The following is a 19,492-nucleotide window of genomic DNA, read 5'->3' on the forward strand; positions in this document are numbered from 1 at the left end:
GCAAAAGCAGACTAGCCCTTTTATACACACATGTTGATGTACATGCCACTCCGTGTCCACAGTTGCGAGCACACATGCAGACATGTGCACTCTGTGTTTGACAGTTCAGAATTTGATTGTGTCTTAACAATGCTGTAAACAGAATACACATTATGTTATTCTTACACTATTTTAGAAACAAGATGTGCCTCATTTTCTCCTAAATAATCTCATTTTAGTGAATTTATCAGGTGAGACACTGTAAGTAAGTAGATCACTCAGGGATATTTTATCGGGTTCTCCACTCATTTACCACCTCAGTGCATTATGAAACAAAAACATCTCATTTGAAGTGGTGGAAAAAGTTCTCCACGCGTGTACTTAATATAAAACTAGAGCTGCTAATTCCATACTGAGTCTTCACCTTTCACTGACAAATAAAAAAAGGTTTTACATTTGGCTCATCATTTCACGAAACTAGTCATTGTTCATCAAAACAGCGCAACCTTGTTCATTCTGAGGATTGCATGTTAAATGTCAGTGAAATAAAATAAGTAATTGAAAGCTTTTGCAATAACTGCAATCATGATCATGGATGTTAATGTACAACCACTAAAACTAAAAGTGTTCTATGACCACAGGTTTTAAGAGACATGGGATACATTCAAGTATTTGAGAAGGGCCTCTTGCATGTTTTATCATCTGTAGATTTACCTCAGTTAATGACTTTATAAATGTCACAGTAGCCTCCTTTAACAGTCACCATTGAGTAAGGGTAGAGACAGCCTACGGTGCTAGAATAATTTACCAATTGATACATACAGCTGCAAAGCATAATTGATGGTATCAATAATCACATTCCGAGAGGCAGATCAATAAAAGCACAAACTGGAAGACTGTGTTATTCGCCTATTCATTGAAGTGCACACTGCCAGACATCTGATGCCAGGGATGTATAATGACAACGTCTGATGCAAGTACTGATTATGAATGCAGGTACCCGTGGTACTGATCTGTCATGTGTGGTTGTGTCTCTTTGCTCTCTTCCGGTTACGGGAGTCCCAATGAATGCTTATAGTTGTCTTCTCTAATCCTGTACATAATTACAACGTCCATTTCATTTTTAAAATCAAATCTGAATTTACAGGGCAGATATGTTTGTTTACTATACTTTTTAATCACGGTTATATTTTAATTTGTCATAGTGCGAATAATTAAATCCCCGTATGTCACTCTTTGTGCACAGGCATATCTGAAGACACTGTCTTACCCAGAGTTCTAGCGTGACCTCTACTGCAGTTGAAAAATACTTGGAAGCGGAGGTTGAATCCATTGATTTTTGACGATGTAACCCATGTCTGCGAGGATACGTTGACAATTTCAATGACAAAACCCTTCATTGTGTGCATAACCATCGCAAGAAGGGCTTATGTGCTCCTCGCCACTTGATTTCCGAGTCGGGGAGCTCAGTGTTGTCGGGGTAGAGTCCGTTTCAGCTGCACTGCATCAACATGGTGAGTGTGACAGCGAGCACCTGAACGCAACGGTTTCTCTTAATTGTCGCACTTCATTGACAGAGGATTTTTGCTAACTGTAGATCTGTTTTCATGCGTAAATCTGCTGCGACGTTGCTGACCGATTTATGTTTCCAGCCTATTCGTTATTGCGATTGCAGTGTAACGTTAGCCTAGTTTGCTAGCAAGAGCAAGTGCTTTTAGCCGGCTAGTCTGTGTAGCTCGTTTGCTAGCATTAGTTAAAAGTGAGCGTTGAGTGCTGTCTAGTGATGATAATAGTACATAAGAGTTACTGGTTTAAGTGGTGTTCACTCGCATACAGTGTCTTGGAGTACTGACATCAGTTTGGGTTGAAGGGTAGAGGTTGAAAATAAGTTACCGGTATGAAACATGCTAACAAGCAGGTAGCATACCGTTACCTTTAAGCTGGCAGCAGTACATTTCAGATACGTTCACCTGCCTGACCTACGCAGTTTGACCTCAGGATGTCCTCAGAGGATCTGAAGCTCATTGGGTGTAATTTATTAGTTTTTAAATCATGTCAGGAACACGTTTGCATCTTGAACTTATTGTGGGAAATTGATAATTGTCTTATATTACTAGTCAAAGCACAGACTGTTATGATCGCATCCATGATAGTGTGCATTTGTCATAGCACCCAATACATCCCCAAGTTTCCCTCCAAAACTGCTGGTGCCTTGGATTTCAACACAACCATCACTAAATGTAACACTATCCACAGTTAGATGGGATAACATTTAACAATGTGGGGGAGCTCTAACCAATCCTCTTTTTCTTTGTTATATTTTGTTTGGATTTGTGTTAGGACTATGTGGGTGAGTTGATTTCTATTATTGTTCTTATCATACAATCAGACTGTCCACAATCTGCTCATCTGCAACAGCAGCTAGCACAGGACATTATTGCCAGACAGGTAGAGTCATTCATTCTTCAAATTAAGCAGGTAGAACCATCAGAAAAGGTTTGAACTTCCCAGTTCATTGTAGTACCACCAGGGTATACTGTAATACTAGGGGAGAGGGAGGGACCTAAATACCTGAGCTACAGTATATCACAGAAACCACCAAACTTCCAGGATGTCATCTAGTCTCTGACTACAATATTGATTTTATACCCATTCCGATATACAGCATTTCCCGTATTAACCCACAGTTTTAACGTTTATATTAGAAAGTGTAGTCTTAGATTTCCAACTCTCAGTAGTTGAACAGTTTACAGAGAAGGATTAAATACATCAAGATGAATAAACTGGGGAAGCATTGATCAATAATGGGTTTTGTGGCTTCAAAGTTGGTTTCATTGCCAGAATAGAAGTGAGGTGGTTGAGCTCTCTCCCTACCCCCTACAGATTTCATTTGGTTGTTGTGTGGAGGGGGTCAAGCAGTATGGGAAAGATAAGGGAGTCCATGCTGGCTCAATTTCCCCCAGGCCTGAGATCCTTGCAGGGTCCCCACTGAGAATGGTCAGCATCCACCAAACTAAGGCCGTTTGCTTTTGACCTATATGTGTGTATATCATGACCATTACTCACATGGAGAATATCTTGAGTAGGCGAGGTTGTGTTTGGTCACACAACACGTCTTGGTGAGTGAAATTGACAAATTAATGGCACCCAGTCTCCTCTCTGTGACTTCAGAAGAGGTATTGACTTCAGATATTGGAGCTTACCCCAAGCTGGGTGACATTGGGGATCCCCATGACCAATCCAAAATCTAGGTCTAGTTCAGAGGTCTGGCCTCATCACCTGTCCTGTCTAGGTATTGTTCCCTTCCTCCTCTGAGACCAACTGCAGTCTGACATAGGGTTAACCATCACTCAGAAATACATTTACTAGTATCATGCAAAGCGTTGATAATTTTTTATTAATCTCGTCCACGCTTATGTTAAAAGCACAATATGCGTGTAACGTTAGGTTAACATGTTCAACTTTGCAGTGGAGCCAAAACCCAATTACTTGTGGAATGTTATTATAGAAATTCAGACTACATGTTTAAGCAAAGAAAATGGGATTCGGTGAAGAATTCTATTAAAGTATAATATCCACCGCAACCAGATAATGCTGATTACCAATAACTAAGAGTTATAGGTATGCTTCTTGCTGCCCAGGATAGGCCAATCACCCGCTGGATGAGAGTCTGACCCAAATGACACGTTTTCAGAATCTGAATCTGAACGTTAGCAGAGTCTGTATTTTTTACTTTTTAAAGATTGAGTCCTGGATTAGTTTTCCATTCCATGAAAAACTTATTTTTTAATGGACCAACTATTCTCAAATTGCTACCAAAGCACACATTAGGCAAAGTGCAATTAGCATTCTGAATTGAACTTTTTAGGGTGAAAGTTAGGCGCTATCAAGTAGTTGAGTTAGGGCAGGGGACTTTTTGTTTACCCTAATATTATTGATGTGTAAACATCATGTTGAGTAAACAAAGAAAGCTACAGGATTTATTGCTTTATGTTTTGGTGATGAGTTTGCAAGTGTAGATTCACTGTTACATGCCCAGGTGCTTGCACAGATATAAGACTGTTGTGTTAGAAAGATAACTATTTTATTGAGGATTAGTTAGGTGTGTGTGTGTGTGTGTGTGTGTGTGTGTGTGTGTGCACAGATATCAATGATTCCTACTGATTACCAAGAAAGACAGGCCAACCCGCAGACCTTACCTGCAGTGAAAGGATAACAGCGCAGCATGATGGGAATGATTCTGGCCTCTTAAGCCTAAGTGAATATTGATCTAAGTGTGCTAGGTTGATATTGAGCTCCTTATGTTGCTAAATCTTTGGGTACCTACCAAAGGGGTGCTGGCTGTTCACTCCTGGGCACACGGAGGCAGACATTGTGACAGATGTTCCAGACAGTGTCATTTTGTGAACATTGTATTTACACCACTAAATACATTCCAATTACAGTAGTTGGTTAGTTAACAATTGAATTTTAATTCAAATTAGAAAACGTGTTTTAAAAAGGTTAAGTAGATGTGGCAATTTATTGTAATTTTGTTTTTGGGTTAGTGCTCACAGTTGGGGTGGGTGATGACAAAACAAAAACAATGGCATAAACCATATCTATCATGATATTTTACATTTTCTGGATACAGAAACAGTTCATAGATAAAATAACCAAATGGGGATGTAAATAGATAACTGCCAAAATATTGTAACTCCAGTAGTGCCATAACACAATCCCACTCACTGGGACATTGCCTGCAATGGCCCAATACAACCATAGATATTAAATAACAGCTACTTTAGTAGAAACAGTACAGTGTACAGCAATCTCCTCTGGCTGCCAACTCTCAATCACCTCAACCCCCCAGCTGCAAATTGTAGTTTTGTTTCACTCATCATGCGAGTGGTAGGGAGCCCCAGCCACTTAACACATATCATGTTGCTAACCATGAGAGTTGTTAGGGACATCTGGTAGTCAATCCAGACTCATGTCTTTCTCATTTAAGTTGGGACGTGTTATATTATACTATACACAATATACACCAGACATATAGTGGCTTCAAGTTAAATAGGAACATTATAATAAAAGTGCTTTGAGTATTCGAACATGGCAAAATGTATGTTTTTGGTGGGACTGAATAACACTTTGTGTGTGTGACTCCTGGGTTCTTTAGATTGCACCCCCCCTATCTATGTTTAAAGTGAAATGAAGGTCATTCTGTGTTTGAGCTCTGGATCCTAATCTAGTGTGTTGAGCCAAATCTTTCAACAACTTTCCCTTTGTTCAGTATCTACAAAGAAAACATGCTGTGGTGTTTCATGCACAAGGGTTGACCATCCAGCTTACCGTATGCTGTGTTGTTGGCTGCATTATTAATCGTGGTCAAGTTTGTTTTATAATAACGCATACATTTACGGTTCGATTTTGTTGCTAGAAGATCAGAGATGCCAAGACTTTTAATTTCGAGAATTTTTAAATTGCATTTGAATCACTTCCAAAAGTAGAGTTGGAACATAAGCTTTAGTCTTGACGTCTATATAAACTTGTACTTCATATGTGCAGCTGCTTTATGGCATGTGTAATTACTATTTAAATGTGATTTTTAAACCCCCATCCTATTTCCACAGGGTGTGATCGGTGTGCAGCTGGTGGTTACCATGGTAATGGCCAGTGTAATTCAGAAAATCATACCTCATTATTCCTTCGCAAGATGGCTACTCTGCAGTGGCAGGTAATGCAGAATCCTCTACATGCTGTTTTCACATCATTTATCTAAATGCTACGGTTTAATTTCTTCACTTTACTTTTTCTTCTGAGAAGTTTAATTTTCCAAAAGAGTCCAGAACAATGGCGACCGTGATGTTTACTCAGACGGCAGTGTGTTCAAACGGGTTTATAGAGAAGAAGAAAAGGAATCATTAAATCATACTGCAAAGACCAAAGGGCGTCAACATATTGGGATGACCCGAGAGGACGGTGCATTAAAATAAAAGTGCCCGCCTCATTTCCTCTAATTAGATATGTTTTTCAGTAAACAACTTCTTGGAACACATTTAATAATTAATACTTTTTTTTTTTTTTCAGGGCACTGTTGAAACAGTTTGCCCAAACTTTTGCCCCAAGCAGAAGGCCTAGAGTGTCCCACCAGAATATTTTAATTAATGTTCCATGATAAATAAATGTACAAGGGGGAAAAACAAGCTGTGCTCCTTCTCTCCTCCTCTACCTCACAGAGTGCTTCTTAAAATGCTCTGACAAAAGAGGGTTTCTAATCAAAGTTAAAGAGGGTGACTGGAATGCTCTTCTTCGAGATAACCTTGCTGTTGTAAAGCCTCTCGCACATCCTTTTTAGATTTGTATCAGTCGCTGATATAAAGTTAAGCTCTGAGAAATGTCTGTGTTGTGTCTGTGTTGTTCGAGAGTTAGTCATGAAGCTCAGAGCTGTTACAAATGTAGGCTTCGAGTCATATCCATAGAACTAAGACTTACTGCTTTCAAGAGCATTTTCCTATGACATCTTTGATATCATTGCTTTGAGGTGTGATGCCAAGGCGATTTTAAGTTAAGTGATTATACAGTATGTCTTTAAGTTCAAATCACTTTACCAACTATTCCCATTACTTCAGAACCAATATGATAAATATGTTTACATTATATGTTAGAATAATTCGTGTGTGTGTGTGTGTGTGTGTGTGTGTGTGTGTGTGTGTGTGTTTGTTGTCAAAATATCTGCTTTATTTCTTTGTCACTCTTTCCCTCTCTGTCCACGCCTGAGCCTGATTCCACATCCCTCTCCTTTTCTTTGTTCACAGTCTGCGGTGGTATCAGCACCCTACGGAAGATGAGTTGAGGAGCTTAGCTGGGAAACAAAAAGGACAGAAGAAGAAAGACAGGTAGGTAGGGAGGGGAGGGGAGGGGAGGGGAGGGGGGGTGGGGCCGGAATGAAGAAGGGCTATTGTTTGGGGGTTGGGGAAATGCAGTGGCACAGAGGAGGTACGAAAGGCACCCCTTTCATCAGAGAGGAAAGAAAAGATGAGAAGCAGACATTTGAGATGGATGGAGACCACAGGCATGTCGGCAAACGGATGAAGCTGATGTGTTTATGTGGCTCATTTAAGGCCTGTTTGAAGTAAGGAGACAGAAGTCTGTTTTTGTTGTTTTGTTCCTTTTATGGCTCTTCATCAAGGCTCAGAGCAACTGGGCTTAGAAGTGGCCCTGTCTAGTGGATGTGAGGAAAGTTGGTGCTGTTTTTCTGGAGTCATTACTATTAGGCTATTTTAGGTGGATGACACTTTAAAAGGATCGCATCTTCTCTGAAATCAAAGTTTCCAAAACAGCATTATATCTTCAAAGTGGTCAGATGTCAAGCTTTGATTTTGGAAGCTGATTTTTCCATCAAGACTACTTTGCAATTCAAAATAAAAAATACTATTCAGCTTTTCGGGCTGCAGGTGGAAGTTGAACCATATGTTGAACATGTGAATTAAGTGCGGTTTCCTTTTGTACTATCTTTTTTTTTAAATATGAATTTAAATTGAAGTCACAACTGAGAGTTAATCCTCACTGTTCCTCACGGTATCCAGCTCCTAACTTAGGCGCAGTCCTTTCTCTGACCCTGTGTGAGGTAGGTCGAGGCTCTGTGGCACCACATGTTCAGTAATCTCTTTTGAAGGAAAAAGATGGACCACTGTCCTTTTGCCAGCTCGTGCCATGCAGCTCCGTTCCCTTTGTCCAAAGTCCGACTCCCTCAGTCAGGGGTGAAGCTGAGCCTCTTTTTCCTCCTGTCAGATGCCTCACAGATGAAATCTGGCCACGGCATGTTTGGCCCTAGAGTCTTACAGTGGTATTGTCCTGTGAATCCAGCACACACACAGGGCTGAACAAACAAAGCCCCGAACTGAGGAGGCCCACCAGACAGCTCTTCAAGCCTAAAGAACAGCTCTCTATCTGCCTGCTGTTCGCGATTTATCCCTGCCTATGTAGTGCCCCCCTCGGTCATGAAGGAGTCCGGTAGTATTAGTGGCAATAAAATGAACTAGACCTTGGATGCCAGAGTTGCATTGAGTGCAGAAATATGTGTGTGTGTAACCTCTTTTCAATTGAATGAAAGGCAAGAGGAGACGACAACCTGAACAAAAATGTCTACAACGGAGCGCACTAAAAGGATATCTTTTCAACAGAATGCATGTTATGCTTTGTGTTTCTTCACAGGATAAAATAAATGTTAATGGTGGCTAGTTTGTGTCATCCTGACCCTCGGTGTTGCTTTGCTGCTCTCTCCTCTCTGCTTTAGGAAGTACAATGGTCACATAGACAATAAGGCACTGACGGTTCCCAAGGACATAGATTTACAGCTGGAGACGAAGTGCATCGCAGAAGTCGACACATTAGGTATAAACCCAAGAGGACAAATCTCTTGACAGTTTAATAGTCATTTTTCAATTACACACTTTTAACTTTTAGCATATACTGAGCTGTATATATTTTATTCTTGAATATGTAGATTGAATTATACTCTCTATGCCCCCAGCATTGCACTACTTCCCAGAGTTCCAGTGGCTGGTGGATTTCACAGTAGCGGCAACTGTGGTCTATCTGATAACAGAACTCTACTACAGCGTGGCTCAGCCCTCCGGAGAGATGAACATCAGTGTGGTCTGGAGCCTGCTGGTGCTCGCTTTTGTCCTGTATCCTTACATCAGTGACTCTGTACTTCCTGGTTATCCTTTTTTCTTATCCGACTTGTTCAATCCCGTGTTTGGGTGTCAATTGGTTCCATATTTATGCTTTACATTATGCATGTGGTTTGGCAACATCTGAGGTTTTCCGCTGAACAAAAGTATTTTCTGTGGACTCTCCTCTGTGCTCGGACATTTTCATTATTTTCACTTTGCATTCTTCGCCACCGTTCTATGTATGTCATAGGTTAACGTCTCTTTGTCTATAAGAGAGCAAATCATTCCAGCTTGATTGTGCGGATGCAGAGAGTGGCGGAGAGAGACTATAAAATGACTGCTCTAGCTCCTACTGGCTTGACTGCCAGTACCTTTTTATCCTCCACAGCTATTTTGCTACGCTGAACGATAGTTAAATGCTATGCATTATCCTTGCCACCAACCACAGGGATCAATCTTTGCAGTGCTCCTGGTCAGCCCCGGCTCACTCGGTCAGATGGTGTGTCATTTCCTGCCTACGTTGGAGATTGTAGGCCCAATTTTCACAGCCCAACAGACTGATATGCTTGGGGGGGGGGGAAAGAATAGGCTGGGGAATAGATGAAATGGCACTATGAATATGATGGAATATGTTGGCTCTATATAAGTGTTAATGGGATACTTGATTTCAGTTTTCCTGTTTCGGCTCTGATGATATGTTTAAGACTCTTGCCAGCTCGACAATCTTAACCTTCTCTGACAACCCTGGAGCAGCGTGCTCTTCAAGTACCTGCATCTAATGGTGCCTGGCTTTCCCCCCTTGTTTACTGAAATGTATAAATGTGACTACATATCCTCACCTCTGGCCAGATGGGCAAACTCTGTTATATTAATTGTAGCCCACCACATGATTGCTCAAACACCTCTTTTCAACCCCCCATTGCTTGCGTGAGCTTGTCTTTTGAGTGTTTATACAGCTGTCTTCGCAGTACTGAATAGGAAGGAGAACAAAAACTCCACTGGATTGAATGCTTTTCTTGAAATGGACTAAAAGGGAGTGAAAAATTGGCACGCTGTCACCTGAAAAGTTGTAGAAGCTGAGACTTCCATCGCCGTGATAAACGGTTGGCTTTAAAAAAAAAAAAAAAACACATGCTCCCTCCTTAGCTGTCTGATCAAGGTCGATGGTGGGGATAAATAAGTGTTACATCCTCAATGACAAGCTATGGTGCCAAAGACTGTGTGTGTGTGTGTGTGTGGCATTAAGAGGGTCGAGGGTTCGAACGGGCTCTGTAAGAACGCACAAACTGAATACTCGTATAAAGGCGAAACACATTTTGTGTGTTTGTATAGCTTTGTGTTGCTGTGCTCAGAATGTTTTGTGTTGGTTGATTGCCGAGACATATTTCCCTTGAACCTGTAAAAGGCATTGAAAAATATATCTGCAAAGCGGTTTGGATTTGCTTTATATGTCTGTGTGCGTGTGGAGATGTTTTTCCTTGACTCTGCCCCCCCCACAGTAAGACTCTTTTCTCTCTAACTGCTCACTACTTCAAGCTGGAGGAAGGAGGGGAGCGTTCACTCTGCATTACCTTTGCTTTTTTCTTTTTTGTCAAAGCCATGGCCATTCTCATTGTCACTGAAAACTACCTGGAGTTTGGTCTTGAAACAGGTGAGTGTTCCACGATGCTTATCTCCTCGCTTAATGACCCTGTTGCTAACAACCAAATGTTAGAACGTTTGGCCCCAGTAAAGGAAGGCGCACTCAAATATTCTTATTTTTAATCTCTAGGTTTTGCGAACTTCTCTGACAGTGCTTTACAGTTTCTGGAGCACCAGGGCTTAGACTCCCAGTAAGTACAACATCAGTATTCTCATAGTATCATTTTTAGTTTTCTCTGCCTTCATGAATTCTTTATGACTCGTGAAACTACAGTAGTATCTCACTATGTGTCTTCTCTTTCACAGGGGTCCCATATCTAAACTCACCTTCAAGCTGATCCTGGCCCTGCTATGCTCCCTGATCGGAGCGTTTCTAACTTTCCCTGGTCTACGATTGGCCCAGATGCACCTAGATGCACTCAATCTGACCACAGCCAAATTTACACAGTGAGTCCACTAAAGTAATTCACTTCTGGGTTTACTCATGTATTTTTTCATTGAATATATTTGATGTCTTCCTTATCCGTAACATTAAAGATGTAAACTTTTGGAAAGTTATGGAAATCTTTTGTTGAAACTTGAAGGTCACTTCCTGGTCAGGAAAATAATTGTAATGTGCTTTTTTTACTTTTGCTTTACTGGCCCTTTTTTTTTTTTGGTTCAGCCCTTCAGTGTGTGTGTGTGTGTGTGTGTGTGGTCCAAATGTGTAGTGCTATTTTAGGTGAAAGCATTTAACTTCACATAAATAAATGAATGGATGTACGTGTCCCTGACCATAAAGGAAAAAGCTTTAGGAGAGTCTGCTGTAGGTTCAGTTTGTGGGTTTGTGGTTCTCGGCTTAAATAAAAGACAATGTGCTCAAAGTACCAGACTGTCCTCTCTTGGAGCACCAAGAGGCCGAATAAATTACAGATGTACTTGATGCGTGTGTGATCTCGGATACGAGAGATCACCCTGGGAGTGAGACGAAGATGTTCTCCGTTAGGGCAGATTTCTATTTCAGAACTCACTGGGTGGCATGTCTACGACCATGATAGGGGGTGCAAAGCAGGGAGCACGTTGCATCCAGATAATCCACTTTTGCATAGCATACTTTCCAAAATGGCCTCTTCTTCCACTCCACCCCCCCCCCCCTCATGAGCTTACATCCTCAGACACTGTAACTAGCAGATCGTAGCGCTTCAAGATGTTGCATCGATAGCATGGACCTTATTTCTCATTGTGTGAACTTTAAATTGAGATTAAGAAAGATTTTCAGTGAGCTAGTTGTTTTTCAAATGCACGAGTCATTGATGATGAAGTATGCCTGTATTTATCAGTCACTCTTAGAGTTTCCTTCTGTGGTCAGACACATTTGTAATCATCAGAGGTCTTCTGGGAAAATTGCTGTAAGTGAAGTTGTTGCGTTATGATTGGTTTAACTCGACATCTTCTCCTCCACCTCCCTTTGTCTATAGGACTCTGCTTCATATCAACTTCCTGTCCCCTCTTATCATGGTCCTGCTGTGGGTGAGGCCCATTACCAAGGACTACCTAATAAACCCCACTCTGGAAGAGAATGTGCCTTTGTAAGTAAAAGCAATGATCTGGTTTCCACAACTCTTTACAGATGGTCCAGATGTACGCAGTCCTACATGTTCTGTCACCATTCTGAGCCGTCACTTGCGCAGGCTGCATTTGATTGAGTTAATGAATATATGTTCTGCGTGCTGTAATTAGAAAGTTCTGGTGTAGCCACAGTCAATGTGCTCAAAAGCTTTTGTAACCTTTTTTTTTTTTTGTTGAGTTATTTTAACTATTTGTGAATGTCCAAGTAACTTTCTGAGTTTACAATCGTGTTATTTGCTTAAAGTTCTAATAATTGAGCGGAGATAATGAGCTCACTAGTAAACAGCTTTGTAGCTCGTGTATGAGATTGCCTAAACATTTCTTGCAGACAACAGTGTGCTGAAGGTGTGCTGTTGATTTATTGCAAGCCAGTTGGACTCCCTTGATATCTAGCAAGCTAATTACCTGCCATTCAAACAAGAGGGAGAGGACAACATCGGCAAGCTGTGAAAATAAAAGTAATTGTGGCTTTTGTGCCGGAAAATGGATGTAAACAATGCACCAGCAGTTATGAAAATGGGCTTTACAACAGTTCAATGAGATAAGGAATGTATTCAGCTTGTAGATGAAGTGACAATACGCACATTGTCTACTTGGGTTCAAATTAGACTGTAAACAAATCCAGTCATACTTGAAGGAAAGCTCTTTATTGTATCTCTAACTGCTGTCATTTGTTAGCTGGCTATTCATTCGCAGATAACCTCTTTCATTCTTTGCAAGTTCAGATTCTGTCATGTGTCAACTTTGTTTCTGCTGCCAACAGTGACTGTGATAGCATCAAGGTCAAACACGATAAAGCCAGATTTCATGTTACAATATCCCCCTCTTGCACTTTTTTTTTTTACGTTCTCTTCTGAGTTTATTATGACCCCTTTGCTCCTCCTATCTTTCCTTCTCATTGTCTCCGTCTACCATCCACATGATGGAGCAGGTGTATGATGTGTTGAGATCTGTCATCCCTTCATCATGTGTCCTTTCGCTCCTGTCTTTCTATTAATACCAGGATGACTGAGGATACGTACGATACGTTGCGGTTATGGGCCATCATACTGATGTGTATGCTCCGACTCGCTATGATGAGACATCATTTACAGGCCTACCTCAACCTGGCCCAGAAGGGTGTGGACCAGATGAAGAAGGAGGCGGGACGGATAAGTACCGTTGACCTGCAGAAGATGGTGAATGAGATGAAATATTTAATAATTCTCATTACACCCTTCTGCAATCCTGCAATACAAAATGATAGCTTTAACACGTGGCATACGTTTGCAGAGCAGGGTTATGATACACAGTGACTTTTAAGATGGAGTCATCATGCCGGTTTTGCAGAGGTGGAGAAATTTAGGATTCTCCAATTTCCCTTTTTTATTCAAAGCAAATATCGACGCATATAGACATATTCAGAGCCTTGTCTTTGTGAATTAAGGAAGCGAGCACAGAACTCCGTCCACAGGACATGCATTATGCAGGAGGCATGCTGCCCACCTGTGGTGCACTTGGAAATTGGATACATTATCAGTGAGTGTGTAGTAGCACACCACATCAGCTCCTCCTATCGTTCCCTTCAAAAGCCCCTTTAACATCAAGTACTGACTGTTGGGTGTAGTGCAGACCAGCCTATCCTTTCTTACAACTCGTATTCTTGTACGGGATGTGCACAGAGTCAAATGTTATTAAACATTAAAGTCCAAATTAGAACGTACGGTGCTGCAAATACAGGTAGGCGGTCAAGAGTGTCTATTTTTAGTTGAATTTATGTTCTAGACTTCGTGAAAGAGTTGTGGTCTACAAGAGATTTACAAATAAAATGTTCTCTCGTTTAAAAATGCCATAAGATCCAACCTCATTTAAACTGCCAGTAGCGCTGGGTGATATGGAGAAAATCTAATATCACCATATTTATATATATATATATATATATATATATATATATATATATATATATATATAATCGATGTTGTACAGTTGACCGTCGGTGCGTTCACAAAATATTTACACAGTGAGATGTTCGATAAATAATCAGTAATGTGGATATAATGACTAAGAAAATGACATCACTGCACTGTAACGCAGACTTTAAAACCAGGAAAAGACTAAACCTATGCCATATTACGATACCTGAAATCTAATACGATATCTAAACTCGTATCAAAATATTGAAATAATATCCATATGTTGCCCAGCCCTATTGGCCAGTAGGCTGAGACCCGTGGTATACTGTGTATTACATTAGTTGATGTTTAAGGGGGACGGTTTCAGATAAACGGAAAGCAGCAATGAGTTGTTGGTAAACCTCCCCAAGTGTAAAAAGCCCATAGTAACAGAGTTCTACCTCTACTTTCACCCAGGTTGCTCGTGTTTTTTACTACTTGTGTGTAATCGCACTACAGTATGTGGCACCAGCTGGTGATGCTGCTGCATACAACTTTGCTGCTAAAAACCTTAGGTGAGTCTTGCGCCCTGCAATGGTTTCCAGTTTACAAACATCTCTTTGCCTTCCTTAAATTCAATGTTCATCCTTTTGTCTTATTCATTACAGGTGGACACTCCTGGTGGGTCTATCCTCAAGAAGACCTGCCTTGCGTCTATGAAATAAACTCTGACTCTGTGATGGGGGCGGCACCAATAGCAGCCCCAACACCAGCTTCAGTGGTAGAAACGGGAGCCGTGGGGTCAGTAGCCCAGCTGTCCGTGGCCCTGGGAGGACTGCGAACTGTCTTCAGCCCCTTGCTTTTCCGGGGCCTCTTCTCCTTCTTTACCTGGTGGATTGCTGCGTGTCTTTTCTCCACCTCCCTATTTGGCCTCTTCTACCATCAGTATCTCATGGCGGCATAGCATCAACAACCCCGCAGTGGCGGCCAGACCTCCACGGGGTTGCTGTGTGTTTGGCCTGATCAGAAAGGACTGAGTGTGTGGGGGAGGGGAGGGGGTTACAGGCCTATATTGGTGACTGACCTCCTTTACCTTCCTTTGACCAACGCAACAATGACCGACCATATCATCAGAGCTCCTGGTTCAACTTCCAGTGCTTCCTCCAGAGATGACTCTGTGAACTCTCGTCATTGTTTGTACTAAAACGACCATTACCTTTTTATTTGGAGAGCAAGATTTATACTGCTTAATAACAGACTAAAGTGTGAGTTAGAAGAATATTAATCGGTGTCGGTGGTGTATTGCCATAGTTATGAGAAATTGGTCCAGTGTGCTGTGTGAAATATGAATATTATGAGGTAAAACAATGTCTCAGATGCTGATTACAATTAATTTTACGTATTGAAATGTGGTTTGGCAGTTCCACCAGTGTCAGGGGAGAGTTTAATTAATATTTTGCTAATATATTTTTGTCACAACTGATCTCATGTAATGAGTTTGATGCATCAACATCTTCAGAATCGTGATGTTTTCCAGCCTCATGCATGTCGGTAGGAGTCGGACTGCTGTCCCTCCTATTCATCCCCTTCTCTTTTCAGTGGTCGCTTCTTTAAACTAGTATTGACAATGAGTTACATCAGACTTATCCAGGAAACCCTCTGTATGACTGGATACATGCTGTACAGCTACATTTAGGTAACGATATCACTGAATCTGGAGATGTTCATGGACGCTAATGTGTGACTTCATATGGGCCTTAAAGTCACCCTTTTTATTTTCGTACGTTTTGGGGGAAATGATGGTTGCCATACTTCTGCCCCATGTTTTGTCTTTTTTGATCAAAAATATGTGCGTTCAAACAAAATTGCCTGTTTTACGCAAATGTTTAAATTTCATAGCAACGGACCACAATAGTGTCTGAAATAGTCTTAAAATGTTGCAGCAAGGACCAGTATGTCTCTGATTGTAGGAGGAGGAGGAGGAGGAGGAGGAGGAGGAGGAGGAGGAGGAGGAGGAGGAGGAGGGAGGCACAGCCTGTAGTTATTCCCAGAATGTCAGCTAATCAGGGTCAAAGAGTGGGGAAACTGAAGAAGAACTGCAGAGGAGGAAGAGGAGATGTAAAACTCATGGGGAGACATCTCATTGACTTGAAACTGATTTATTTAAATGTTTAATCTGCGTCGTAACCTTCTTGGTTTTAACTGAGCCATTTTGGAATCTGAGAGAATTTGAAACTCTTTTTTTTTTCTTTTCTTTTCTTTTTTTTGAGCAGCAGAGACGATTTAAAGGGAGGACAGCACTGACGGTTCAGTCAAGATATGTGCTTGTGTCCATGCGTCTGTCTGCATGTATAGGCTCTCTGCTGTAATCTGAAAGGGCATTGTGATCAAGAGGAGATGATGTCAGCTACTGTTGATGAGGTACCGCCTTTATGTTCCGATTCCATTTTTTTTTCCATTTTTCATTTGAAAACAATAGTTAGTTTGTCTTTAGTCTTTTTTTAAATTGTGAATTTATAAAAGTTGATGGGTTTTTTTTTATTTTTTATATGGTGCCAAGTGAGTCTGTTCCCCTGTCCTAATGGCTATAGATTTGGTGTATGCTAGTGTTTGGAAAATATAACTGGACTACAACTCTGCAGCCTTCTGTTTTCTGTAGATCCATCCTAATAAAGAGTCAATCACAAGCCCGGGTTTCCAACGAGACGTAACAGCATTTACAGTGTCTTTGCCTCCTGTAATTCTTTGGTGGGTAGATGTATGCACTAACAGTCACAAAAGGCCAATATGATTGTCCAGTCCATTCAGGAATGTAGGGTACGTGGTGCCAGATTGATTACAGTTCACACAAGCGTGTGGTTCTCTGGCATTTCATTTTGTCATTATGTCATAGAGCTGTAATTTATGAATTCCAGCTCTGAGTTTTGTACAGAACATATTTTACAAAATCAAGCAGCACCATATCACAATTTTTTTTTTTTTTTTAGCTCCTGATGTCGCAAGTCTTAGCTTCAGTTTTGTCTTTTTTTTAAATGATGGGGAATATGCACATAATGAATGTATCAATCCTGCCTAATTTTTAGATTGTTTTTCATGAAAATGATTTATATGGTGAGTTGATTTAACACCCCTGCACTTCCTGAACTCTTTCTTTGTCTACTACTATCTGTTAAATTACCATTCAAACTAAAATTATTTTTTTCCTAATGACTTTTTATTGATTGATTTTATCTTTTTGTATTTATTACACATGCTGAGGCCTGTAAACATTTCTAATTTTACCAGCAAACATGATTTTTGTTATTTGACGGCATGATGGCTTAAATCACTTTTGAAAATGTGTTTGACAAATCAGTTACTGATTAACTTTTTTTTTTTTTTTTTTTTGTTAATGGTCTGGTCCGTTAAGAAGTAGCTGGGATACGTTCAGAATTCAGTGGCCTTATGAGGCAATGGTTCTTCTGTTTGTTACCACTGAAAGTGTTTATTATTCATTGTTGACTTCACAAAGTAAATTTCACACATGTATTTATTTCTGTTTTAGATTTTGTCTTAAATAAATCATGTTCTTTACTATGTCCTATTTTTATTTGATCTTGATGCTCTACCGGTTTACCAGCTTCATATGTGGCTTTAGCAGTATCGCAACAAGGAGATGGGATTGTGAACTACTGGTAAAGTCAAAACAAGAATCATTTTAAGCATTTGTTTTTAGAGTTGAAACATAGCTCATAATTGGGTCAGCTTACAGTCCTAAGAAGGAGTCATTAAATGCTGCAGAGAAAGTTATATTATGCATATTTAATATATCTATATTTACTTTGATGAATGTTGTAAGTCAGTAAATTACCAAAATGATAGCAAGTCAGTATTCCCATTAAAGTTTGTTGATACTCTGGCCCATACAAGAGAATGACAAAAAAACCTTCAGAAATGATGCCGCACCAAAGACTTGTTGTAAAATAGTTCATTGACAAAGTCTCTTTCCATTCCACCAAATCAACAGGAGTAAAAGTCCTCGAGTTATGGCCGAGTACAATAAGTTAATCATTTGGCATGTTGTGTGTTGCAAAAACTGTTAACTTGTTTTAAGTCGTTCTGTGCTTCAAAATAAAATCTTAACGGGCAAATAATAATTCTTTTTTTTATTTTATTTTTTAATAAAGGAATAAAATGTGACTGATTTTTTTTTTTTTTACAGAGTCAGAATGTAGAAAACTGTTCAATAACTTGAATAAAGTGGTTTTAAATATCTATTTGGCTTTTACTGCAGAGCTGCTTTTTGTGCCATGGCCTTGAATTCATGCTTGTATGTGCGTGAAGGAAATGATGATCTGCCCTACTCAAATTCACACGTTGGTCCCAGAGTTACAAAATAGCTCCACATAGATGCCCCTTTCTTTAAACCTTAGTGCTTTTATTCTCTAGACTGGAAGAGCATTTGCCAATGCTACTATTGCTCTTCTCTGCAATTACAGTGTCTCCTGTTTGTGTCCCCAATATCTCAGACTTAAGTCTTTGAATAATGGGGCTCAATGATACTGTAATTGTGTTTCAGCGTCAGTTTACTTATGAAATATGTCCTTGTTAAAAACTTGTATTGATTTAGGCGCTCGGTAGCAATCGATTTTCTTTTCTTAGTTTGGTTTCTCTATTCTTGTGGGAAAGGTTAGTGGAGTAGCTAGAGGGATAAAACGACAAACGCTCCCAAACCCCTCTTAATGCACGCCATTCTCTGGGAATAACATCGGGCAAGTTAATACAGGCCTCGAGTGCCATTGTCCACATGAGCGAGAAAACTGGGCCAATGCATTCATTCATAGGTAGACAGATCAATAAGACAGCTTCCAAAACAAACCGGTGGAGAGCTTCCTTTATTCCTCTCGAGTAGGGCCTATTCAACAAGGTCCCTTCTCCGTAGAGTGGCGTCGAGCTCCGCTTCAGGAAGGGGAGCAGAGACCCCCACCCTTCCATCCCAAACACAGCCAGGAGAACTGAGAAGCTTCTGGAGGGGTGACGCTATAATAGTGGGCTTTCTGTGTGACACAGAGGTGATCCCACCCTCTTGTCGATTGTGAGAAGCTGCAGCCATACTTCATGACTGACCTGACCTTGCGTCGTGAATGGCCTAAAAGAGAACACTTTACATGCTTGAAGTCCTTGGACTTGTTTTCACTTTCTTTACAATAATACCTTCAAATGATGACAAAGATAAGAAAAACAGAAAAGGTCCCCTGCAGAATTGAGTGCCAATTACAGATTGGTTGACTGAGATTAGCTTAAAATGTAATACATGCAAATATCTTCTTTTTTTAATACCATGACTGCAGCTGAGAAGGTAGCACAAAACGTTTAAGTGTCTTTAGGTACAGCAAGCGAGTGGGATTTGGAGAAAAGAAATGATATTTAAGAAAAAAAAGGAGTGTTTATCACAAATTCTTAAGAAATTCCACAAACGTTTTTAAAAAGAGAAGTAATAACGCAATTCAATTATTGAAACAACAATTTTATTTTGAAAAGTGCAGTTTATTCCAAGAGGTAGTAAATACAGAACCAAATTTAACAACGTGTCCAAGCCAGCGTTAGAGTAATGCTAAATTACAGGCACAAAATTGTATTGAGATATGGCAGTGAGAGCGTTTAATAATGATCAATAAAGAATTATATACAGTAGAAAATACAAGTTTGAATCATGTATGACAAATATGCAGGGTCAAGTGTATCATCCAGTGC

The 19,492-nt window shown here is 40.3% G+C and overlaps 1 protein-coding gene across 1 annotated transcript; it reads left to right on the plus strand.

Annotated features, from left to right (window-relative positions):
• Positions 1-1,290: 1,290 nt before the first annotated feature.
• Positions 1,291-15,733, plus strand: tmem161b (transmembrane protein 161B). The gene is given in 13 exon segments (XM_029440333.1): positions 1,291-1,493; positions 5,592-5,695; positions 6,777-6,857; positions 8,258-8,355; positions 8,495-8,651; positions 10,139-10,290; positions 10,411-10,471; positions 10,587-10,727; positions 11,738-11,848; positions 12,892-13,066; positions 14,237-14,290; positions 14,292-14,334; positions 14,428-15,733. Coding segments are annotated over 13 exon segments (1,476 nt in total). The 5' UTR covers positions 1,291-1,490; the 3' UTR covers positions 14,724-15,733.
• Positions 15,734-19,492: the final 3,759 nt, after the last annotated feature.

The sequence above is a fragment of the Cottoperca gobio genome, chromosome 9 (assembly GCF_900634415.1).
Source record: "Cottoperca gobio chromosome 9, fCotGob3.1, whole genome shotgun sequence".
In the NCBI taxonomy this organism is placed as follows: Eukaryota; Metazoa; Chordata; class Actinopteri; order Perciformes; family Bovichtidae; genus Cottoperca; species Cottoperca gobio.